General features: G+C 39.7%; 1 protein-coding gene and 1 long non-coding RNA gene across 3 annotated transcripts; both read right to left on the bottom strand.

Annotated features, from left to right (window-relative positions):
• Nucleotides 1-547: 547 nt before the first annotated feature.
• slc25a14 (solute carrier family 25 member 14) lies at nucleotides 548-22,817 on the bottom strand. Of its 2 annotated transcripts, XM_079650261.1 has the most exons (9): nucleotides 22,674-22,817; nucleotides 21,602-21,706; nucleotides 17,162-17,300; nucleotides 15,704-15,798; nucleotides 11,507-11,592; nucleotides 10,037-10,132; nucleotides 8,927-9,051; nucleotides 7,142-7,355; nucleotides 548-6,392 (listed from the first exon to the last, which is right to left on the bottom strand). In XM_079650261.1, the coding sequence occupies exons 2-9, from the start codon at nucleotides 21,663-21,665 to the stop codon at nucleotides 6,351-6,353; spliced, it is 861 nt and encodes a 286-aa protein (XP_079506387.1). In that variant the 5' UTR covers nucleotides 21,666-21,706; nucleotides 22,674-22,817; the 3' UTR covers nucleotides 548-6,350. The 2 variants fall into 2 exon arrangements, with proteins under 2 accessions (XP_079506387.1, XP_079506386.1); XM_079650260.1 differs by lacking the exon at nucleotides 22,674-22,817 and having other exon boundaries at nucleotides 21,602-21,919.
• A 567-nt stretch (nucleotides 22,818-23,384) lies between these two features.
• LOC307020240 lies at nucleotides 23,385-25,974 on the bottom strand. Its single transcript, XR_013802814.1, has 3 exons — nucleotides 25,292-25,974; nucleotides 24,456-24,572; nucleotides 23,385-23,999 (listed from the first exon to the last, which is right to left on the bottom strand). It is a non-coding gene; the product is annotated as an uncharacterized lncRNA (long non-coding RNA).
• Between the last annotated feature and the right edge of the window lie 674 nt (nucleotides 25,975-26,648).

Here is a 26,648-nt window from a genome sequence, read left to right as displayed (position 1 = left end):
TTTGCCTGGTTTGGGATTCGAACCGGGTTATTGTTGGTTATTTCAGCTAAAAAGAAAAGCCGTGAACAATAATTCACTGCAGAAGGAAATTGGCTTTAAGCGATTATCGGCTTCTTTATGAGATTGTTTAACGCATTGGCCTTGTTTGATAATTACTAATAACTCTATGAAAGATATTTAGTCGATATTATCCAGTAAGCTATGATTTAATAAGTGTTCAATCAACTGTTTATTGTGTGTTATCTCTTTGCAATGTAATGTTTACTACTTATATTTCTGAAAATAAAAAAGGTCATACTCTCATAATACAATTGTTTTTCCCTGTTCATCTGCTCCGTCTGATATGTGTCTGGTGGGAAAACCCCACATTCTTAATTAATAATAATAAAGTATTTATAGATTCCTTTAGTGGTACCCAAAGACATAATGTGTCAGCTTTATTATTATTTATATTTATTCAGTCTCTCATTTAGGTAAAAACAAACATCTTTCTTAGATGCAACAGCTCCACCCGGTGGTGACACGAAGACATCACACTGAAAACACATGATTGAAATGTTTTTTTAATCAAGAAAAGGTATATTGTACCAGCTCGAATGAATGAGCAAGACACCACAAACTGATACAGAAACAATCACAGCATATCTTTTATTGGAGTGAACATTGAATATAAAGCTGGTCCCATTCAGTCAAAGAAAAAGAAAATAACTTAAAACCTCCACCATCGAAATTCATCCCGTGAACAAGTGTGAAGGGTACAGACAGCAAACACACACCATTGTTCAAACAAGTCGGGATGGCGTCCTAAGTGGTGTAGAAAGACATCCACGCCGGCTCAAACATCCACAGGAGGCAGAAAGGCTAAGGAGACATTTGTCGTTGACAGTCCGAAAACTCATACACTGCGGCACTGATCGAAGAGTCTCCTGCTGCCACAACTAAACCCTCTCCAGCAGTGCTGACGTCACTGACCAACGCCACGCCAGAAAATGAAAAAGTGCAAACAAATGGAGATATACAAATAGAGTTTCTCCTCTTGTCACACTGCCACACAGATTTTCTAATAAATAAAAAGTATTTATGACAGCAGAATAAAAAAGGACTCAATAAGCCTCTTGGCATTTTGATAGAATCACTCTTTAAAAACCCTTCTGGAGTTCAGGGTGCATTTTGGTCTTTAAAGTAAGAAATCATTTAGAAGTCATTGAAAACATTTTTTTTTTTCAAAACTTAATGTGATCAAGAGGAATGAGGCCAACATCTAAAATGAATGGCAATTCTTTTTTTCATTTAATCAAGTGTAAAGGCCCGGGCCACACGAGGACAATAACAGTCGTATCTGCTACAGTTCACTATCAGATAGACGGTTCGGCCACACGAGGCCGACACGGAAACGCAGAAAACGATAACGGGTCCCAAGGTGGGTAGATCTGCAAACGAAACGCTCAGGGGGCCAAACCGTGTTTACGCCTATACGATCATTTCCTGATAACGTTGAAGCAATAGCCGCGCCTCTCCTGCTCAGAGATCAGCTGCTGGGCTGTCAGAAGAGGGGGAGGAAAAGAGAGGCTCCGTTTATTATTCTTATATTATTATATAGAGTCGTTATTCATTTGTTTTAAAGCTCAATAAATAACAAAGAAGACCTCTGACCTCACTTTTCTAATTGTGTCCGGAAGATTTCAACTTTAACGGACATGTTGACCGGTGCAAGAAACTCAATAACTGAAACTCTGCCGCACGGTCCCCTCGTTCCTTGGAAGAGGCGGAGAGGTGGGTGTTTGTCATCTGCTGGTGGACTACCGGAGAGAATTACAGCAGGAGCAAACGCTTGCCGCGGGGAGGGAGAACGTACACAGCGGAAAATAAACAGAAGGGCTACCATGGCAACCATGCGCGGGAAGTGTTCTTCGCTGCTTTTGTGGCAGGACTACAGCGCCACTTACAGGCCTGGCATATGTACTACAGCGTCTGCAGCGCTTTCGAGCAGCCTCGTGTGAACGGACACGTGTCTGGTGCCTGTTGCGTGTGGACGGAAGACGATTGCGGTCCGTTTGCGTTATCGTCCTCGTGTGGCTCCAGGGATTGCTGTTGTTGTTTGACATCAGACAGAGAAAAACGGCTATTGCCAGGAAAAATAAATAAAAACAAATTTAAAGTCACAAGCAGATTTATGAAGAATGTCTGAAGAGAAAGTGTCTGAAGAGAAAGTGTAGATAAGTGAGTTAAAGGAATATAAAAGCATTAAATAATCAACAAAAAGTACAATATACTGAAAAGTCCACTGAGTCTAACGTCTGATTACACTGGCTCTCATCAATCACAAGCTCTCCTTCATACAAATAAAGTGCTTTACATTCATCATTCGCTAATTTAAGGAGCTAAACAAAAGTTCCATGTGAGTTCCTGTTTTATTCTAAAACACAGGTTCTTATAAAACCAGCCTTGTAGGAGTTGGGCCACAGAGCAGTGTTATTTCATTTAGCAGCTAACATTATTTTCATTGAAGGGCCTCTTTCTAGCCTTTTCTGGAGCAAACTCCGACCAGTGACATGCAAACAAAACCTTGTTCTGAAAGAGGCGTGTAAACGTAGTCACTGATGATGTAACGTCAGAGGTAACACATCGTTCACCAAGGTTATAAAGAAGGGAAGGAGTCAGGAGTTTAAAAATGATTAAATAACAAAGATCACGCCAACGTGAGGATGTAATACTTTGTGTAGAAATAGAAGACTCACTCTAAGGTCAAATTGGATCAACATAAAATGCTGAACTTTTCTAAAGGTCACCTATTGTGCAAAATCCACTTCCTCATGTCTCTTCTACATCAACATGTGTCCCCTCTTCTTCATCAACATGTGTCCCCTCTTCCTCATGTCTCTTCTACATCAACATGTGTCCCCTCTTCTTCATGTCTCTTCTACATCAACATGTGTCCCCTCTTCTTCATGTCTCTTCTACATCAACATGTGTCCCCTCTTCTTCATGTCTCTTCTACATCAACATGTGTCCCCTCTTCTTCATGTCTCTTCTACATCAACATGTGTCCCCTCTTCTTCATGTCTCTTCTACATCAACATGTGTCCCCTCTTCTCCATGTCTCTTCTACATCAACATGTGTCCCCTCTGTGGAAAGAGACTCTGAAAGTTTCAGGAACAAAGATTCTCTCTCTTTTTGATCCATTTCTATAAAATCCTGTCTGAAAATGAGCTGATCAGATTTTGGCCACTTTATGATGTCATAACAATGTTTTGTCTTGAGTAACCATTAGCCAATCAGCAACCAAGGTAACCCCCCCCCCCCCCCTCAGAGACAGGCTCTGGAAATATCTGAGACCCATATATTGATGAAAAACAGTATAATAGGGGAACTTTAAATAATATCATAAATTCACAGCAAACACAAAAAAAACTAATATTGTCGAGATGGTTCAAAAATGATTGTTGACAAAATGACAACTTGATGTTGCAAACACAATCACAGGACCATGAGGGAAGCTTTAAAGGTTTGACATTTCGACACTTATTGGATCGAACTAGACAAAAAACTAAAAAGGATACCTTTTCTCATAATTTAGCGACTAATCAAAGTTAAGTTCAGATTTTTCCTCGTAAATGTAGGATTTGATCTCAGAAAACAACCTTTTCTTTCATGTCTATTAACAATTTTAAAGTTGGAATTTCTGTTTTTTTTCTCTGAATATCACCCTTCTACGTATTTAAAAAAAGATACATTAAAATACCGTTAAAAAAGGACTTCTCCCATTGGATAACAAGCTTTAAAGCCACAGAAAATAAGTCCCACCGGCAACCTGAAACAGAGCATAACCAACAGTTTCCAAAATAAAAACAAAAGTCCTTAAATATGACTTTAAAAAGTTCAGTAGTTCTGGTTGAGTAAAGAAAAGGCTGCACTCCTGTACTGCGCAAGTCAAACAAACGTGTATTAGTTTTGGATCCACATAAAGAATAACAAATACACGTTGTTTAAATGCATTTGGTTTGTTTTAAGTAGTTGGAGTTTATTTGAGAACGTGATTCACAAATATCTTATCAACCCCGAATGATGACGCTTTTCAGCCAAGAGGTTCGGCTTTAAACAAAATGTGATTCAGACTATCTGCTCATTCATTTATCCCAGCTAGTTAGAAAACACATTGAGCATGTTCTGTCACCGCCAGCTGCCACCTTCCTATCCATGCATGCATTCATCTGGACATGTGTGAGTGACATTTCAAAGATTGAATTGAGTTACATGGTCTTGTGGGTTTGGAATGAAATTAGCTTCCAATACAGCAGCAGAATGTGAGAGTACTTCTCGAACTGAGTAACACACAAATTAATTTGGTTGTGAAATAATAAAAATAATAATAATATTAATAATAATAATAATAATAATAGTAAAAATAACAACAAGTGGTATTTTGAGGCTTTGGTTCAGGTTTTCAGATTGTTTCAAGTAAAACCTTAGATGCTCCTTAAAAGTATACTGTGTAAAATGTCCTTATTAAAAAGTCTAAAACGATTTGTGCTATAATCGTTTGGTTGTGTTCCTACATTATCCCACATGTTTACCACACAGCCAGCGTTCTCTGACAGTCATACATGAGCCTTCTCCCGGTTTGAATCCACACATCTCTTTACTGGTTTCCAGATGTAATAATTGAGTCATCGTACATCTGGATGTGAAGCTACCACAGAAACAAGCAGAGCAAAGGTTAGCCTTCAGCCTGTAGCCACCCATGTCTATTGGAGATTTTTAGCCCAAATACAATTTTTCGGGCTCCGGATATTCGGTAGTAACCAGCAGCGGATATTCGGCACGCACTTCAACACGTGTATTTTGGTTTATTCACAGCATTCATTTTGTTATTCTACAGTATTGCTGTTTTATAGTTATTTGTTAATAACCCAATTTGTGTTCTTTGAAATTTAAAAGGATATTGCATTGTGTTTGTTGCTTTCGTTGCTGTTGTATATGTCTTAAGTGTCATTTGGCTTGGCTTCCTATTTTGTATGGACATGCTTTTATTTTGAAGGAGAGTTAGCGCTGTTGACAGGAAGTTGTTGTTGTTGCTATGGAAACAACGTGACGGAGATTAACGGAGAAAAAGTAATATCAACATATAAAGACGGAGAAAGTAAACGACAACGTTTATGGTTAAGTGTTAGCACCCCCGAAGAGGCACAAGCTCTTATCGTTGATACTGGAGATTTCAATAAATTCAATTTGGCAACAGCAGCGAATATCCGAATAACGAAATTGAAAACCGAATAGTAGGCCAACGACCGAATATTCAGGTACAGCCCTACTGATTTTAGTGACGGAGCAGCTTCGCGGAACTCAGCCTGAGCACACATATAGCCTGGCTGTGAGTGTGTGTGCTCAGGCTGAGTTCCGCAGAGTCTCGCAGACCTCACGCAGCAACCAGGAAATGAACCCAGCTCACACTGTCCGCTCCACACAGCAGCGAGCCGTGCTACATCCCGCCAACACGGCACCCAGACCCCACGCAGCATTCTCATCTACTGGTGTCATTTTCTGGTTGCTAACGCCATTGTAGCACATAAACACTGATGTTCCGCTGTAACGGTGGTGGACTCATCAGAACAGAGTGGGCGAGCTGACCAATCAGAGCACACTGGGCTCACAAGGGGGGGGGCGGGGCAGGAGCTCCAACAAGGCGTGTAGGACAGAGAGTGAATACACATAGTATACAGAGATGCTGTGTGAGAAACCAATGTGAGTTTGGAAAATTGAAATTGTAAATCTATTCTAGTAGACCTCAACAATGGAATTATGATCAGTAGAAATGGCCATGACATGATGGGACCTTTAAGTGGAATCAGACTCATTTTCCGACTGCTTTCCATGTAAATACCAGTCCCATTTTAAATTTCACATTATTTTTCCTCCACAAATTGCATGCCAAACCTGGCGTACTTCACAGATTTAAAATTTCTAGACCTGTGTTGGAGTCTTGTTTTTTTTTAAGAAAGGCTTCCTCTCACCTTTTCCACAGTGTTAAACAAAAAAAACAAAAACCTAGTCTTTCCTATTTCAAACTTCTGCTACAACTAACTCTTAGCTGCCAGGGGAGTGTCGAAGGAGGATGAGAGCGATAAATCACACTCCTTAAAAACTGTACAAAAACAGAACCAGTTCGAATAAATTAAACCCATTGCAAAAACAGAACATAAGATTTGGATGAGCGTTTGATGGGCAGATGAGTAGTGTTGTACTGTATCATTGGTATGCTTTGCAGAGAGTGTGGTCAACCTGCAGGTGCTGCCGAGCTCACACTTCTGCCCGACACAGTCTAAACAGAGCCAGTCCCACTTCCTGTCACTTAAAACGGGAGCGTCTTCAGCTGCTCGAAGGTGATGAAGAACTGAGAGAGAAGTGAGTTAAGGAACGTTTCATGACTCATAATTACAACAGTGAACAGGCTGAAATAAGCTCTGAAATATGAGCAACCTCGACTAATGCTTATAACTCTGGACTAAAAAGATAATGGGCAACTATTTTGAAATATTTGTTAAGCCTTTCAAAAAGGGAGAGTAATTTTTTTCCGCCTTTTTAAGTGAATATCTGTTGGACTGACAAAACAACTTTTCAACATTTATTTTTATCTATGCTTATATTGTTATGTGCTTGAGTAAGGGCATTTTTGTAAAAAAGAAATGGCTATCAGCAGGCACGTGCACATAGACATCAAAGTGGGCTTGAGCCCCTGCCCTTTTTCTTCCTTCAGAGAAAGTGCCCTTTTCGCCCCCTTTAAAAAAAAAAAAAAAAAAGAAAGAATATATATCTATTGATGTTTGGGCAGAGTTTCCCTTTCCAAAAATATATTGATTGAATACAAAATAAAAATATCAGGTCAGGAGATTAAACTGTGAAGTTCCGATGCTCTCTCTACCCTCCACAAAATGTCTGTGCACGTCCCTGGCTATCAACACCTTTTAAATAGTTCAGATCCTATTTCATTTATTTTTATGGAGTTGGACATTGTAAAACAAAGTTCCCCGTATTTCTACGCCACTTAACTTTTGGGATTAAACCTCCACTGTCTCCAAAATAATATCCCAGAAATCCTTTCCGTGTTTTCCCCCGCCCTGATTAAACTTCTTTTAAGGATACGATGATGTTCCAGGGCCCGAGTCGCAGCCAGTTGGGCCAGAAGCCCTTATAGAGGGCGAAGAAGCCCTCATTCTTCCACGTCAGCATCAGTCCGTCCAGAGTACCTTTGTACATCGGGGCTCCCGACGAAACTCGCTGGTTCATCATTCGGGTCCGAACCACGTCCACGGGGTTGGAGGCCAGCGCCCCCGCCAGGCCACACGTGAAACTCGCACTGTACACACAACCAGAAATTACACAAGGTTAAAGAGGACCAAAGGAGGAGTTTCATAAAATAGGGTATATGCAGGAATCCTGAAGTTAAATGTAAAACCTTTTAAGACCCTTTCCGTACATTTTAAGACCTCATCGCCACTTTGAGTTCTAACCGGTTACATTGGCGACACACTTTACCTCACATTGACTATATACAGTATTGATTGAGAAATACTGACAAAACGAGTGGCAATTAGGTTTATATCAGGGGGGTCCAAACTTCTTTCACCGAGGGCCACATACAGAAAAATATACAAAGGGCTGGGCCGCTCACTAGAGGTATAGTGTCTCATAAGTTCAGTTATAAGTTAGCCAAATCAATCAAGTGTAGGTAAATGATGCGAGTGTTGGCAGCTCATCCCTTGAAACAGAAGCTTCAGATTGATTATAATAAGGAAAAATAGGAAGAGTAGATTTCAAGCTTGTTATCTAAATAAGTTATTGGGCTTTTTTCCTTATCAACTAAGATATGTTATAAAATGTTTCCAACTTTAATTGACTAGATTTATTTGAAAAGTGGTCTTATGGCGCATTTCCACGACAGCGTGGAGCAAGGTTTGAGCGTGCCGTGCCCGGCCCGTTTTTGGTTGCATTTCCACTTGGTGTAGTTCCGGCTAGCGGGTACTTTTCCACAGTTTTCTGGCTCTCCAAAATCGAGGTTTTTTCCGGGCCAACAACCGGGCTGAGTCGGGCTGAGTTTGCAAAACTAGTGGGAGAATCACTGGCAACTACAACAAGATGAACATATTTGACCGTGATTTAATTGTAATACACGTTTCTAAATGATGCCGAAGTAACAACATACTGATACTGGTTAGTAAAAACCACGAATTAATGCTTTGACGAGTCTGCAGACAGACGGCAGGAGAAACACCTTTTAAAATGTGTGTTTTCTGAATGGAGATTTGGCTAAGCTAACGCAGTATATGCTCCGTCCGTCCACACTCACAACAACGGCCTACAGACATAAATAAAGCAGCGACTGTATTCTCCATGACACAGACAGGCTGTGGTTTGGACTTGTTTAACTTGTGTCTAGTTTCTGAACAGATATGAGGAGCTGTGAGCTCTGAGTGCTAACAGCTAACGGCTGATGTTGGTTTGGTGTTTCTCATTGAAGATGACGTCACGGCTCCGCCTACACTGCGTTACTATAGTTACTGCCCCAGTTCCTAAACTGTAATGGAAACGCAGCATAAAGTGAGCCTGGTCTAACGAGGCCTAACGAGGCCTAGCCATACCGTATTAAGCCGAGCGAGGCCCTGCAGTGGAAATGCGCCATTATTAAACACATGAATACTACTGTGTAATTTATGTTTACATTTATATTTAAGAAGTACAATATAAGACGAGCACATGTTTCATTTATGGGCCATATTCAATTTTTTGAATTAGCTGAGGGCCGATTCAAAATGGTCCGCGTTTGTAGTTTGGACACCCCTGTTCTATATGATACGGCTTATTATTGCAATATCTGTGTGATTATAAAGGGTCGCCATCCCTGAGCTGTTAAACAATTAATAAACGTACATGAAGTGTGTCAGAATGGTGTCTCCCATGGCGCCAGACTTGAGGAGGTGCTTCTTCGTGATATCGTACACAGGAAGCTCCACCCCGACCACGATGGCCGCTCGCTGCGCCGTGGGGATGACACCCTGAGGAGGAGGAGAGGCGACACAGGAAATAAATCTTACTGTCACACAATTAAACAACGTATAAGATCATTTTGGAGAATTCAATTTATATAAGATAAGTACTTTATTGATCACAATTTTTTAAATGTTTGCGTTGCAGAAATATAAAAAGACATGGCATTGGCCATTAGAGACATTAAAAGACTAGAAATAAGTCATCAGCAGCGAACCGCTTCAACACGTGTATTTCAGTTTAATCACGGCATTCATTTAGTTATTCTACAGTACTGTTGTTTTATAGTTATTTGTTAATGTAATGTAATTAACCCAATTTGTGTTCTTTGAAATTGAAAAGGATATTGCATTGTCTTTGTTACTTTCGTTGCAGAGAAAAAGACATATCTACATATAAAGACGGAAAAAGTAAACGATAACGTTTATGGTTAAGTGTTAGCACCCCCCGAAGAGGCACAAGCTCTTACGTTGATATTGGAGATTTCAATAAATAAAATCAAAAAACCAATAACGAAATTGAAACCCGAATAGTAGGCCAACGACCGAATATTCAGATATTCGGGTACAGCCCTAGTGTGATTTTAAGTCCAGTTATCAAGAGTAAGTATGTTCAAATGTACCTAAAGCATTGGTATTTCTTACAATGGAACAGATCTTTTTGGCTACTGGGGGGGCAATGAAAACACGTTGTGAACATTACCATATATTTTCAATTGAAATGTATTTCTCGCAAAGAAGGAATGGGCCGTAATCTTGGAAAAAAGAAAGCCTGCATCAATTAGTCATAGAAAATTAATCTCCTATTGGTTTTTTTCCATGTAAAATATTAGAAAAAGCGTTTTCAGCATCAGAAATGTGGCGTTTTTTTCGGCTGCATTCCACAACACAGTACCCTCTACTCCTTCACACACACACACACACACACACACACACACACACACACACACACACACACTCTCTCTCTCTCTCTCTCATACACACACGCACTCACTCTCCACAGGCCTCTGGTGCCCTCTGTCTGGTAGATGTTCATGAAGTTGGACATCATGCTGCCCTGGAGCAGACTGCCCTGCGCCTGCATCCTGATCTGGAACAAAAACAGACAAACAAACGAAAAAATTAGAGCTGTCAGTCGATTAAAATATTTAATCGCGATTAATCGCACATTTTTTATCTGTTCTAAATGTACTTTAGAGGGATATTTTTCAAGTTGTGAACACTCTTATCAACATATGAGTGGACAAATATGCTTTATGCAAATGTTTGTTTATTATCATTTGATCAATGACAAATATTATCATGAATATTAAACACAACAACCTGGAAACTCTCTCATACAATACAATATTACTGTGTGTGTGTGTGTGTGTGTGTGTGTGTGTGTGTGTGTGTGTGTGTGTGTGTGTGTGTGTTCTGTCAAAGCCTGAGACTGAAGTTCCCACTGTGGGTCAAACTAATGCGCTGTGACCCCGAGGTAACTTTCCTTACTGAGTGAAGTCCAATAGTCTTCTTAAATCCTCTTCTACTTTCGCTGTTTGGACTTCATACAAGTTGTGTATTTTCGACACAGTGGTGGGGCTCTGGAAGGCAATTCATAAGTGCAGTCGTTGGATGCGACCCAAACTATATCACGCAGCCCCTCCTCCTCCACAATGTGAATTGGCCTGCAAGCTGTCGCCACTCGCCACCCATTTAGCGATCATTGTTGAAAGTTTGCTGCTCGTAGACGTGTCCAGGCATCTCCCTCGCACACTTTCAAGTGTGGTCTGCCGCAAGCGGGCGGCAGGAGCGGGGCTGTCAGCATCAGCTTGTAGATGGTATTTTAAACTCGATGCGCTCTGAAACTACGGGGCGGCCGAGGACAAAAAATGCACATGCGTTAATCGCGTTAAAATAATTAGTGGCGTTAATTATTTTTTGCGATAACGCGTTATTAGCGCGTTAACTTGACAGCCCTAAAAAATATATGTTTACACCATCACTTACAACCCAGCACTTGCCTCAGTGGTTTAAGGAGTATGACGGTAGATAGCAGTAGGGAGGAGGCCATTGGATTATTTTAATTAATTGAAATATTTTTTTTTTTAAATCATACAAGAGTTTAGGTTTTGTTTCAACATTGATGGGACACAAATGAAGTGGTGGTTTTATTTATTTGTATCCACAAATGTGTGGTGAAATACTCTTTATTTATGTAAAAGGATATCATAAAGTTCAGACAGCAGTTGACATTCAAAATAAAAAAAATATAATGCAGTACATGTAATAACTCTGCATCATGGTGCAGTTAATTCGGCAACTTTCTGATCTGTTTTTTGCAATGAAATCAATCAATTTGAGTGATATTTTGTTCATACCGCTGCAGTAAAGTAATCATACAAATGATGAGGCAAACAGTTGAACACTTTGCTTTTTGGAGTGAACACAGCAAAAAACGTGTCAAAAAAATGTTATTAATCACCTTGAGGACGTCAGTGGGGTTTGCCAGAGACGAGGACAGCACTCCGGACACGACGCCACAGAAAACGTTGATGATCATCGTCTCATCTGGCAGGACAGAGACAAGAAATGATATTCATTTACACAGAAACCCAAATATCTGAGCGGACGCTGCCCATTTTTTGTGGCGTTAGATTCCAACACAACCACACGGCAAACCTAAACCTGCATCAAAACAAACATTCAAACCAGCGAGGAAGAGGGGGAAGGTAAACATGAAACAGAAACAAAAGAAGGGCTTTGTTTTTTAACAAGACACACACATTAAAAAAGGTGAAGTAATTTAAAACACTCTACTTCCCAATTCCCCTTAAATCAACCCTAATCAACCCTACTTTTCACATAACATTACGATTCATTATTGTTCAATGAGTTCACTGAAAGCACATTTTGCTCTGGTTCGTTGGTGCAGATATTTGAAAAAGCTGACTGAGCAGCAGGACAAATGTATAATAAAATCAATACTTAGATTAAACTGCATGCGAAATACTTTGCTCTAATGACACCAGACGTATGTTAAAGGTCACCTATCATGATATTTGTAGGTAATAGCATAGGTCTCAGATATATAAGAATATATAAAAAACATATCTAGGAAGTGTTTTGCTCAAAATACCAAACAGATCACCCATTCTAGCCATGCCTCATATCCCTCTATTTCACTTCCTGTTTCTAAAGTGCTGATTTGGGGATAAAGCTTTAAAAAACAAAAGAAGGAGGGGGCTGAGCTCATGCGGGACCCGGCAGCTACTGTCTAAACTAAATACTGCCGTGATGAAACGCCATATCATGGATTATCAAGGATTATTTCTGAAACAGTATGGAGCTCAAAGGCTTTCTCTCTTGCCGGTTATACCACAAGGTGAGTTCCTTTTTATTTCCTGCTTCTTCACACACATGCTCTCCAGTGCAGGTTAGCTCTGAGTGTTAGCGATGCTAATGTAAACACCGACCATATTACGTCCAAAACAGTCGGGCAATGTTTCTGATAGCAACGTTTCTGATAGGGCCGTGGGTCCACATTTCAGATATTACGTCATATCGGACGCAAATCTGGATCAGCTCCGTTGTTCCCCCGTTTTTGGAGATTTGGGTACGGAGGAAAAGTGAGAGGGTTTTATTTTCTGACGCTGCGTGAGTTCCCTGACACACCGGGGACACATATTTATGTATAAAAGACATCACAAAGTGCATTTTGCACGATAGTTCCCCTTTAAGAGTGTTACTGGTAAAAGGAGTGGTTATTATTTGATTCTCATACCTTAATCTACTCTATTATTAATTGTATCTGTCTGATGTACTCTAATTGGTCATCAAATATTGAAAGGAGCAGAGGGCAAAGTGGAAGGAAGAGGGGTGGGGGGGTTAGGATAGAGACAGTGAAAAGAGGAGTCGTATAAAGAAGGAACGAGTCAATGGGAAATGACAAATAAATAAAGCAGACGGAGGTCACATAGGAAGAGACGGAGCCTTGGTTCCGACTTCCTGTCAGTCTCAACGGCGCCGGACAACCTTTGATAAATGCTCTGCACAGAGGATGAGGTCAGAGCAACTCAACTGAGCCTGTTATTGTTTACAACTTGTCCTTATTGTGCACGCGGTTAGGGTTGTTATGGGACAAGTAAGTCAGGCTTCCCACAGGTTTCAACAACTCAAATGTAAGACTTTTTAAGACCACTTTGAATAGAATTAAAGACCTATTTCACGGCAAGAAAGTATGAAGGAGAATTGCAATGAAAGAAGAACTACGTCCCATCATGACTTACAAAGTAACTGTATTCACGTTCAACATAAGACTTTGACTGAACATAACAGCACACAGAACAGAACTGCCTAACCGTGTGTGTGTGTGTGTGTGTGTGTGTGTGTGTGTGTGTGTGTGTGTGTGTGTGTGTCAAGAGCTATCATCCGGGGGGAACTGAAAGGCTATTACCGTTCTGGTTACTTTGCAGCCCGGACATTTCCCCCAAAACACATTTAGACGTGATGGAAATAGAAGTACCTTTCAAATCCCATCATTTTTAAGTTCTCCTAAATCACCACAGGCCTTTCTTATCTTTTGGATCAAATGTAAGACCCCGTGGGAACCCTGGTAAGTGCCTGATTTACTGCACTTAAGAAATTAACAATTCTTATACTTTTGTATCCTTCAGATTTATTGGACAATTTTGCAAATGTCTGCACAATGCTACAACTTCTAAAATGGCACAGCTATCCTATTTTAAATTTAGATATTTTATTTTTGTATATTTAAATGTCTTGTGTTTATTAATGCAAGTAAATGGCAATAAATCTAATGCTGTTTAAAACTCTGCTGATTATGAAGCTGTTATTCAAGGAAACCCAAAACTCCACAGTAAAGATTCTCATATATAGGGCTGTAACTAATCATACTGATCTTCTCCCTCAAGTGAAGTATATTTCATTTGTATAAGTCCATATCTTCCACATTTTCCCTTTCCTGTAACCACATTCTAAATCATGTGTAGTGTAAATAAAGTTAAATCACATCTAGAGTATATTTTTGACCTACATCAAAAAAAGGTAGTGCCACAGACGATGCTCCGTGTAGCTCTGTAAAACACAATTTAAAAAACAACATGTACCATTGGCCAATATTCTTTGTTTATCGTTTATGATAGAAAATCCTATAATTTATTTAATATACAATAACATTTCAACAGTGACTGATTTAAAGCTTCTAGCTGAACAGAAACCACGCTGACGCTTTGTTTTTTTGAATGATGAGAGATTTGCGTGTATCCTGTTTAATTTAATATATTGAATTGTGCGTTCCATATGAGATGGATGTTGGACAGGAGGGGGGGGGGGAAGCACTTACAGCTGCTGTATGCCCCCCCCCCCCCCTCTGCTTCTCTTTCTGTGTCCACCCTTCGCTCTCCATCACTCCCCTCCTTACTGGAAGCTCTTTGTCTCTTATTTAGCTTGCAAATGAGTGCCGGCAGGTTAACACACGCAGTCTGTGCACAGCACTTCAACACAGGTCGTCACGACACATAAAACCCTTTGTTTTTAGAGGATGAGTAGCGTGCAGCTTTAAGGCACAGACAGTATGACTGCTGCAGGGGACATGACGCGTTTTGGAACCTGACCCTAAAGTTAGCATCGCACTGCTCTACAAAAAGTCAATAGGATTTTTGATTATAAAACAATAAGCTCGGTGGAAAACCAAAGCTTGTATGTTAAAGATTTTCTTTATAAATGAACCAGACAATTTGGAACATATCTGCAAAATCAGGGTCATGTAAAACCTTTTAAGACCTTTTTTAAGACCCTTCCCATACATTTTAAGACCTCATCGCCACTTTGAGTTCTAACCGGTTACCTTGGCAACACACTTTATCTCACATTGACTATATACAGTATTGATTGTCCTTCCTCCTTATCTTCCAACCATTTGGAAGCAGACTTGCATTTCCCCATAACGATGTTGCTTAGCAACCGGAGTAAACGGAGCTTCGCGCTATCAAGCAGTGAGCGTGCGATGTCCTGTTCAGATGACGTCAAATCCAACGGGATGCCATAAATAAACTACACAGAATCACACTACACACCTACGCAATGATTACATTCAGGCACACTGTAGAATACAACCTCTTTGGACCATTTATATACTTATTGAAAACAAGCTACAAAATGTCAACTTTTAATACTTTTTAAGACCCCGCGGATTCCCTGTAAAATAAAATCTATTCTGCCTAAAAAATACTGAGAAAACGAGTGGCAATTAGGTTTATATCAGAGGGGTCCAAACTTCTTTCACCGAGGACCACATACAGAAAAATATACAAAGGGCTGGGTCAAACCAGCTGCAAAATGCAATACCTTGGAAAATGCAGTTTAATACTTTTTAAGACCCCGCAGACCCCCTGAAAATGCTTCAAGTTCTAAAACTGCACAGCTTTACCACTTTTAATTAAGATGTTCTGCACATATGATTACACAATAATTACTCTAATATTTCTTATGTATTTGGGATGTTAAGAGCATTCCATGGAATATAACAAAAAGAGTTTCTGAAATAAATGACCCCACCTTTAAAGATAATACAAGAATATACATTAAAATGTTTTAGCCTTATGATAAACGATTGTAAGAGAGTTTTGTAAGGAAGCTAGAAGAGGCAGGAAACCCTTACCTTCAGGATGAGTGACAAACAGCCTCTTCAGAGAGTTGTAGGTCCCTATCTTGATTGTCCCGTAAGAGGCTTGTCTCAACAGAGCTGGAGAAATCCTGCAAAGATGAGAGGTGAAACATGTTCATCTCTCTGTACCCTGGAGGCGAACTAAAGACAAGTGCAGAAGAACAGGCAGTGCTTCTCATTTACTCCCCCCCCCCCCCCCCCCCCCACACACACACACACCACAACACAGACTATAACACCCCCTGCTGTTAAACACCAACCAACTATGTGCTATGTATATATATATGCCGTTAATGACTGTGCAATATATACCTGGCTGCTAAATTCTAAGAACTGTTACAGGATGTGTATTTTGTACATTTGTATTATAACTTTAATACTTTTTAATGCATGTAACATTAAGCTGTCTGTGGCTCTTTTTCTGCTGTAACAACGTACATTTCCCCTCTGCTGGACTAAGAAAGGTATTCTGATAACAGTGTTCATGTGACCTCGGATGCAAATCAAATACATTTCAGTCGTATCGAGTAGAGTGAAATCAAGGGATTGATGTAATATTAGTACTTGAATCATTCCCCACGTCTTTTAAAGTCAAAGCGAAGCTCCCGCTTTCAAAATGAAATATGCATTTCCTCTCCCAGCGGGCTCTTTCAAAGCAGTATCACAGTTCACCCACCCACAAAGTGTAACAGCTCTGTGGGCAAAGCTTTTTTCTGCACATCATAATGAGCACGTGCTGCTTCCATCAGTATGGAGCACGGGGCAAGTAACCAGATTGACTTTACAGCACATTGAGCTTAACCGAAAGGGGTCGCTCCCCGGGAACAGCAAGACATCGTGGTATTAAGAGGCTGCCAAAATCCTGATGTTTTCTTTGCTAAGAATTCACCCTTAAAGCTACCATGAGTTTCGTTAAGCAGATGAGGAGCTATCTGCTAAAGTGGCACAGAGAAGATGTGCGGGGATGATCCATGTTGTGCTCACAGGAAATCCCTTTATGCAGTTCATGCTTTATCACTAGTACCTAGGTGTGTTTAATACCTCTCTACATCAACACAACGGTACTAAACTAGTTATAACTCTCATGCATAAAAATACTTTCCATCTTACTTATAACTAGAAAGGTATTTGGAGTAGAGCTAATGAATTCGTCTCCACCTGTGTGTTGACTTGATAAAAGAACTCACCTGATTGTGACATATATTTATATCCTTTACAAACATCAGTACTTTTATATTGTCAGGGCAGTACAAAACAAAAAGGGGATTATGGGTAACGGAGAAGATGTTTTCCTAATTAAGGCAGCAGAGCATCTACATAGGAACATTGTCAAACGGTCTTTCTCTCGACCATAACATCCTATTTCCCGTAGCCTCAAATGAGCAGGAGGACCAAACTGGGTGTTAACAAAGAGCCTACAAAACATGAAAATGAGAAAGGCATCCTTCTTACCCAGAGTAGAGCGCTTTTAGGCCCTCCTCTTTGCCGATCTTGAAGAGGGCGTGGCACATGCCTCTGTAGCGAATCTCCGTGTACTGAGACTGACCCTGGACCTGTAGCCGGGTCTTAGTCAGGTCAATGGGAAACGTCCCTGAGGATTACAAATATTAGGACGAATTAATATAGAAAAAGCTTTATAGAAATACTTAAAGGCCACCTATTATGCAAAATCCACTTCTTCATGTCTCTTCTACATCAACATGTGTCCCCTCTTCTTCATGTCTCTTCTACATCAACATGTGTCCCCTCTTCTCCATGTCTCTTCTATATCAACATGTGTCCCCTCTTCTCCATGTCTCTTCTACATCAACATGTGTCCCCTCTTCTTCATGTCTCTTCTCCATCAACATGTGTCCCCTCTTCTTCATGTCTCTTCTACATCAACATGTGTCCCCTCTTCTTCATGTCTCTTCTACATCAACATGTGTCCCCTCTTCTCCATGTCTCTTCTACATCAACATGTGTCCCCTCTTCTTCATGTCTCTTCTCCATCAACATGTGTCCCCTCTTCTTCATGTCTCTTCTACATCAACATGTGTCCCCTCTTCTCCATGTCTCTTCTATATCAACATGTGTCCCCTCTTCTCCATGTCTCTTCTACATCAACATGTGTCCCCTCTTCTTCATGTCTCTTCTCCATCAACATGTGTCCCCTCTTCTTCATGTCTCTTCTACATCAACATGTGTCCCCTCTTCTTCATGTCTCTTCTACATCAACATGTGTCCCCTCTTCTCCATGTCTCTTCTATATCAACATGTGTCCCCTCTTCTCCATGTCTCTTCTACATCAACATGTGTCCCCTCTTCTCCATGTCTCATCTACATCAACATGTGTCCCCTCTTCTTCATGTCTCTTCTACATCAACATGTGTCCCCTCTTCTTCATGTCTCTTCTACATCAACATGTGTCCCCTCTTCTCCATGTCTCTTCTACATCAACATGTCCCCTCTTCTTCATATCTCTTCTACATCAACATGTGTCCCCTCTTCTTCATGTCTCTTCTACATCAACATGTGTCCCCTCTTCTTCATGTCTCTTCTACATCAACATGTGTCCCCTCTTCTTCATGTCTCTTCTACATCAACATGTTTCCCCTCTTCTTCATGTCTCTTCTACATCAACATGTCCCCTCTTCTTCATGTCTCTTCTACATCAACATGTGTCCCCTCTTCTTCATGTCTCTTCTACATCAACATGTTTCCCCTCTTCTTCATGTCTCTGCTACATCAACATGTGTCCCCTCTTCTCCATGTCTCTTCTACATCAACATGTGTCCCCTCTTCTTCATGTCTCTTCTACATCAACATGTGTCCCCTCTTCTCCATGTCTCTTCTACATCAACATGTCCCCTCTTCTTCATGTCTCTTCTACATCAACATGTGTCCCCTCTTCTTCATGTCTCTTCTACATCAACATGTGTCCCCTCTTCTTCATGTCTCTTCTACATCAACATGTGTCCCCTCTTCTTCATTTCTCTGCTACATCAACATGTGTCCCCTCTTCTCCATGTCTCTTCTACATCAACATGTGTCCCCTCTTCTTCATGTCTCTTCTACATCAACATGTGTCCCCTCTTCTCCATGTCTCTTCTACATCAACATGTCCCCTCTTCTTCATGTCTCTTCTACATCAACATGTGTCCCCTCTTCTTCATGTCTCTTCTACATCAACATGTTTCCCCTCTTCTTCATGTCTCTGCTACATCAACATGTGTCCCCTCTTCTTCATGTCTCTTCTACATCAACATGTGTCCCTCTTCTTCATGTCTCTTCTACATCAACATGTGTCCCCTCTTCTTCATGTCTCTTCTACATCAACATGTGTCCCCTCTTCTTCATGTCTCTTCTACATCAACATGTGTCCCCTCTTCTCCATGTCTCTTCTACATCAACATGTCCCCTCTTCTTCATGTCTCTTCTACATCAACATGTGTCCCCTCTTCTTCATGTCTCTTCTACATCAACATGTGTCCCCTCTGTGTAAAGACACTCTGAAAGTTTCAGGAACAAAGATTCTCTCTCTTTTTGATCCATTTCTATAAAAACCTGTCTGAAAATGAGCTGATCAGATTTTGGCCACTTTATGATGTCATAACGATGTTTTGTCTTGTGTAACCATTAGCCAATCAGCAACCAAGGTAACCCCCCCCCCCCCCCCCCTATCACCTGAATCTCCTCCTAGAGCACCATTTAGTTATTTTTAACCAAATCTCTCTCAGAGGGGCGTGGGGAGGGGCTCCTTATTTTCATCTAAAGTAACAGACAGAGAATCAGCACTTTGGAAACAGGGCTGAAACAGAGGGGATTATGGGTAATGCTGCAATGATCGGTTTGGTATTTCAGCCAATCAGAGACAGGCTCTGTATATATCTGAGACCAATAATATATTGATGAGAAAAAGTATAATAGGAGACCTTTAAGTTGTCTTGAAAAAATAAGGCCACACGTTTTTTCTGATATTTAATTGAATTCAGTAGCAAAATATCCCTTCTGATTAAATTGATAATGAAAAACATTCCAACTTGCAACTAGTGCAACTTTAAAAAAAAAAAAAAAAGCGGTCTGGATGTGTCTGTACAACACGACTGCTTTCTAACTTTGACATCTCAAGTTGCAGGACGACACATAAATAGTGCACCAGAGAACTTTGATATGTTTCTGGCTTCCTTTTGCCACCAGCGCTAACATCGCTCACCTTTATGCTGATGCAGGATTTTCCTATGGCTGCAAATACAAGTGATTTAAATTGCTATTTGCATAGAACATGTACTGCCATGGCATTCAATTGCAAAGGAGCACTCACCAATAAGGAGAACATGCTTGTAAGAATGCACAGCAGTAGAGGAAAAACACACTCCAGCACAAGCAGGCTTTCTTTCATGGTACAAGTATAATGACATTAAATTATTCTATTCTCTCTTTACGCAGCTTTAAAAAACGAAAACATTGTTGTGCACTTCATGTCTTTTTGAAGTGTGCCACATTATTTACTTGCTGCATGAATATCCTTTGGGAACTTAAGACTGCCTTTGTTGTTTATTGCATTTACATTTATTCACACTGCCTGTATTTCTATAATTGGCTTCATATTTTCTATTGATATTTTGCTGTAGCTAGCTTGTCTTTTAAACTTGTTTTGTACCCGTTTTTGCCTCTTGTTGTTAGTAATATTCATTTGTTTAATGTTTTGCACCAGGGAATCACAAATACTGTGTTCAAGAGCTGCCCAACCCTTTCATTTTAACACTTCAATTGTGATTCTCTTCTATACATTTCTGGATTTATGCAATACTTGCTTTGACATTTATTGTTATGGACCAAAACAAATTCCTTGTTTGTGATAAAGTACCTTAGTACATGATGTCAATCTAGACCATCCTAATAATAAAAGTTAGCGCTGAGCTTCAGTCGGCAATGTTCAAAACAACAGATAAAGCCAGAAGTCTGGACTCTGACCTGAGTTTCAACAGTCACATTAAAGCAGTTACTAAATCAGCCTACTATCACCTAAAGAACTATCTAGGATTAAAAGACTAATGTCACAGCAGGATTTGGAAAAACTTGTCCATGCTTTTATCTTCAGTAGACTGGACTACTGCAATAGTGTCTTCACAGGTCTCACTAAAACATCTATTAGAAAGCTGCAGCTGATTCAGAACGCTGCTGCTCGAGTCCTCACTAACACTAAGAAAGAGGATCACATCGCTCCTGTTCTGAAGTCTTTACTCTGGCTTCCTGTGTGTCAGAGAATAGATTTCAAAATACTGCTGCTGGTTTATAAAGCACTGAATGGTTTAGGCCCAAAATACATTTCTGATCTCCTGCTAAATGATGAACCATCCAGATCTCTCAGGTCTTCAGGGACTGGTCAGCTTTCTGTCCCCAGAGTCAGAACTAAACATGGAGAAGCAACGTTCAGTTATTATGCTCCAAATATCTGGAACAAACTCCCAGAGACCTGCAGGTCCGCTGCAACTCTGACTACTTTTAAATCCAGGCTAAAGACTTTTCTTTTTGACGCTGCTTTTAATTGAACTATTCACATCTTAAACTGCACTGTAACTTTTATTCATGTATTTTGTCTTTTAATGTTTATTTTATTATCTTTGCTTTTTAAATGCCATTTTCTTAATATCTTTTATTTTTTCTAAAGCACTTTGAATTGCCTTGTGTCGAAAGGTGCTATATAAATAAACTTGCCTTGCCTTGCCTAAAGCAAAACCAGTTCATACACATTTTTAAAGTGTGTTTCTCCTATGCCTGCAAATAAACATAAATGCAAGGACTATTTGCATAGCACATGCACTGCCATAAAACACAAACGTTTAAACCAGCATAACAGAGGACGGTGAGTATCTGCATGTTGTGGTGCATCACCATCACGTAGCCTACCGAATTCTGCGACAATCGAGGCCATTCCTCCGTAGATGAACGGTTTCCAGTTCAGGTTGGACATCTCTGCAGATTCAGATTCTGCCTCCACCTGCTGCAGACCCGCTAAAAACAAGAGCAGGAGGCCCACAAAGAGGTCAACACAGTGCTGCAACTTCAGACAATACAACATGGTTATACACGATGAGTTCTAATAATGCTACAGATGAACGAGGCTCCTCAGCATCAGCATCCCCACCGTACTGCGCCGGAAAGAGATGCCCGCTGAGCCCAACACCGCGGAGAGAGTGGTCATATTTGTTGTACGGGTTGCTATTGGCCGCGAGAGCTGTCAATCAAGAATAACGCGATCCGATTGGCTGGTGCGCCGTGGGAGGGCAGGGATTGGTCTGTGACAGCAACAGTGTCACGAGAATTACATTTAGTTCTATATTGTTATTTTGGGTTGACTTCAAACCACATTTTAACATTTTAACTAAGAACTAAAACAATATAGTACCACCATTAAAAACAATTATGAATAAAAAGTCAATCGAAACTGACAAATTGTGCATTCAACAAATATTTAATCTGAAATATTTTTTTTATTTACTTATGCAATTGTTTCATTGCTTTATATATCTACTATGAACTTCTTATACACAAATAATAGGATGTTCATATATCTTGAATAAAAAAAGTAAAACAAAAAAATATATATATTATTTGCATATGATCAAGACAGACCCTACCTTATTGTTAATATCTAAAACACTATTTTTAGTAATGATTTAAACATGTAATACAATTAAAATAAGGTTTAAATTGCAAGATGTTTTTATTAACCCTAAATAAGTAGGAAATCAGGGAGAAATGTGTTTTCTAAATTAGATTTGTTTTTGTGGAGGATAACACAACAATTCAAGTAATGATTAAAAATGTAAAAAATGAAAATACTGTCGTAACGTCTGTTTTTGACGGTTAGTTTGAAACTGCTAGGCTAACGGTCGGCTAACACTTGTGGAGATTAACAGCCAGTTTGATAACGAGTTAGCGACTAGTTACCGTTGAATAAAGCTAACATGTCACGTACCTGGAGTGTAGATACAATCCGAAAAGGGCTATTCCACTTGGTTTCCCATGACTAAAGAGGCCCACGTATACGTGGCATGACTTTTACAAGCAGAAAACTTATCGTCTGCTGTTAGCTTCTCAGTTTTAGCTAATGTCAAATCAAGCTTCTTCTTCTATGGTGTTAATTTGGGATTGGCAAACTAGCATAGAGGTGAATTACTGCCACCTACTGGACTGAGTGAGTAGTGTGGATATTCTGTAGTGGGAAAACCATTAGTCTTGCTGTTTTTTTTAGGAATAATTTAATCTAAAAAACTAGTTTGCATTTTGCAAGACATTTCAAATATATTTGTTGCTACCTCATGCACTGTGAGGAGACACAGTTTGTTAGTTTCTAGCGGTAATGGGTTTGTTAATGTGTTGTCCCTATGTCATTTTACCAGAGATGAAAGTAAATATAATCTTTCTATAACATGAAAAACATCTTAATCCTATCTTCTGTAAATATATAGTTAAACATTAGATGTTGTAAAAACGACAAAGACGCTTTTTAAGAAAATGTATGTTTTTATTGTTTTGAATCTGTTTATATATTGAGACCTGCTGTATTTCCTTACATACTTAAGGAGAAATAAGATTTTGGAGTAATGTCATCAATCATGTCACCTACATTTTTTCTATTGTAAAGATTTTTATTATAACCCATGTGTGGAGGGGTTAATGCCTGGTGAATAGTGATGCAAAGAGGTTACACAAATTCCCCTTAAAATGTCTGACTCCAATATGTCAATAAATTGAATCCAAAATGTTGAACCTGTCTCCATCCAATCTTCAGATTTAGGTTCTGGAAATATATGCAAATTAAAATAATGTCACATTTGCATATCAAAACATAACATTTTGATAAAAAAATTCAACAATAGTGTCTCTTGTTAAAATTCTTTGTAGAAGCTCACATAAAACCCTCAAAATGCATTTAAAATATGACTGTCCTGTCCACCTCATAACCATCTCACACAGCATCTGCCTACAATGTTAATCTTCAGTAAAAAAACATTTTCAGATATTGTCAAAGTAATGCAGGGCAGTTGAAGCCCAATTAAGAGTTGGTGGATACTTCATGTGTGGAAAAACGTGGAGTGATGCCATTCCTCTTCCTCTGGTTCTTCTTCTTTTCATCAGCACTACTGAAGTACATGCTTAATGACAGCGACAGTGACCGGTGTCCAATGACAGGTCCCACATTATTGTTATGAATCCAGACAGTGGCGCTGTGGATTAGAGAGTGGTGCGCAGCAGCCGAATGACACGCTGGTAAAGCTGCTGGACGACTGACACAATATTCCTGAGAAAATCAAGAAAAACAAGAATGAGAAATAAAGAGGGACGTGGTTAGAAAGAACAACAATCAGCCCATCACACTTTTATTCCTCCACGTTGCAGTTTTCAAGCTTGCCTTTCCAAAGAAGCATCACTTATATCCTATTAGACATTTGTGTAAAATAGTCCAAATTGCCGTTTTGGCTAAATTCCTTCAGTCATGTCTCAGTTGTGAAAATGATTCTTGGTCACAACAAGGCAGGAAAACCGCCAAATGTAACTGGCTACAAAATGAAATTCTGGTATTTTTTTTAACTATCATTGTCCCCATTAGTCAACTAGACACACACTTGGGAAAATAGAGTCCAAGTTTAAACATCTCAGAATGATCCTCTAAGGGAAAGTGCAGCAGAGGGAAAAAATAAGAATACTGGAAAAACACCCAGTAAAAACTCAGAACCTGTGTAAGACACAAACTCACCGAGCTCCGTGGGAGAAGCAGTTGCTGCGGTTTGGGTGGAGGCGGAAGAGCGAGGCCACGCAGTAAACACAGCACAACAACATGGACAGCAGCCGTTTCTTTAAGGACATCTTCAGTCTTGAAATACACAAATGCAATTACATTTCAAATGTCCACCACCATCAACAGGAAATGTATTTCGGTGAAAACACAAACTTACACTTCCACAAAGCAGAATAACAACACACTTTTTGTATTCCAAGATCCTGGCCTAAAAGTAAAACAATCTACATTTCAGAAGTATAAATACATTATTTGTATTATTATTTAGTCTTGGGCCATATTTACAGGACATGTTGAGGCTCTGCTTAAAGAACCATGGAAGTTAATATTTGTTTTTCTTCTTAGAAAAGATCCAATCACAAAAACAAAGGCGCAATGCTGGTTTTGATATCTGCCATTTTTTTTTATTCGGCAGATTTTAAAAAATGCAGTCACTATTGGCAGTAGTTTGCTGTCTAAAAACCCTGGAATAGTGCACGAGGACCCTTGATGCCCCGATGGTGATTGTCTCTGACAAATCAAAAGGTCTGCAGTGTTTTGACGGTTCAGCTTGATAGGAACATTGGCTAAGATAGTACTTAAGTTCTCAATATAGAAAACCAAAAAAGCGATTTGATTAGAGCTGTAACATGCATTGGAAACTTGGCAAAAATGGAAATACAAATCTTTCTTAACAGGTTAAGTTGTTTTTCAATAAATAAACACAACCCCGAGGTCTCTGATATAACTGAAGCTCAGCTGCAGGCCACATGGGACACGGCAGCTCCTCCAAACATCCCTTTCAACATCCTCACCTTAACAATCCTGTTGAGAAGAACTCTTTAAACTCTCCTTCAGAAACACACACGTGGAAACAGGTCCCAGGTCCAGGTGGATGGCAGAGGTGTAAACAGGCCCTGGGTGCTGCTGGGCACCGGTCACAATAACTGCTGACCCACGCTTTGTTTTGAAACGCCCTGAAAGGTCTAGCAGGGGTGAATAACATTCCCACATTGTGTGTCTATGGTTTGTTAGGAGGGAAATAGGGAAAGGGGGGGGGGGTCTTTTTCTCCCAGGTTGCTTTAATAACCGTTAAACTCACACTGAACCTGAAGCTGCTCTGCTGGCTGGCGGCTGGGACTATTTCGTGATGTCTGAAGATGTGTAAACCCAATTATTTTAACTTTAAATGTATCTTTCACACAAATGCCTTAAAATCAACTACTTATTTGAATATAAATGCACATTTTCAAATCATGGCCTTCGTTTACAAAATGTCAAGAGACTCAAAGTGAACGAAAAAGTAAACAAGTAAAGAGAGACACAAGGATGAAACAACTCCAAAACATATAATGGCTACAAAGAGACAAAAAACCCACAACAGAGACAACAAAATGACTCAGCTAAATGCAAAATGACCACAAAGTGACTTAAAATCAACACAGAGGTTTTCAAAAGTAAAGCACAAAGAATAAAAGGAGACTCAAAAAGCTGACAAAAAAAACCTCAAATGAGAAAAGAGACTAAAATCAAAAAACTAAAACTACTAAAAGTGTCTACTAAAGTCTGTGTATCTTGAGGAGACATGCCTCATTACTTCCTTTGCTGCTGTAACATTTTAAATTACCTAATTCATTATCTCTTATGCGCTAACTTATTATTTAATGTGCTTCAAAAGGACATGAATATCGCCTTCATCCATGACCGGTCAACCCCAGGATCTGACCATACGATGGCAACCATCGTAGTCGAGGGAAACAAATGAATGAGCAAGCATTCTGCGTTAAATGTGTTCATACTGTTTAAAACAATGACTGTCGGCAGTGTAAACATCTTTGTTACATCTTTTGTCAAATTGATGTGTGTGATCTGCAGGTTGGTGGCCATTGAGAGTTTGTTTCTGTAGTTTTACAAAAACTTTACAGATTTTACATATTTGGCACTGGTTTTAAATATGCAAAGGCCTCTAAGTTCGATGTGATGGCAGCATGTATTTGCTGTGTCCCCGTTTCCCATGGTAATATGGTTAATGTGTTTATTTATTATTTGTGGGGAAAATTAAATTTGTGTTATTTATCTTTTTTTTCAAGATTTAAATGAAGCTCAGCGCAAGTTCTTTCAGGAAGACTGGGTGTATATACATTCACTCCGCAGCTGCATATAATCAGCTCA

This window comes from Notothenia rossii, assembly GCF_949606895.1.
Source record: "Notothenia rossii genome assembly, chromosome: 9".
NCBI lineage: Eukaryota > Metazoa > Chordata > Actinopteri > Perciformes > Nototheniidae > Notothenia > Notothenia rossii.
The sequence above is the reverse complement of the archived record's forward strand: the minus strand, read 5'-3'. Positions and strand labels throughout refer to the sequence as shown.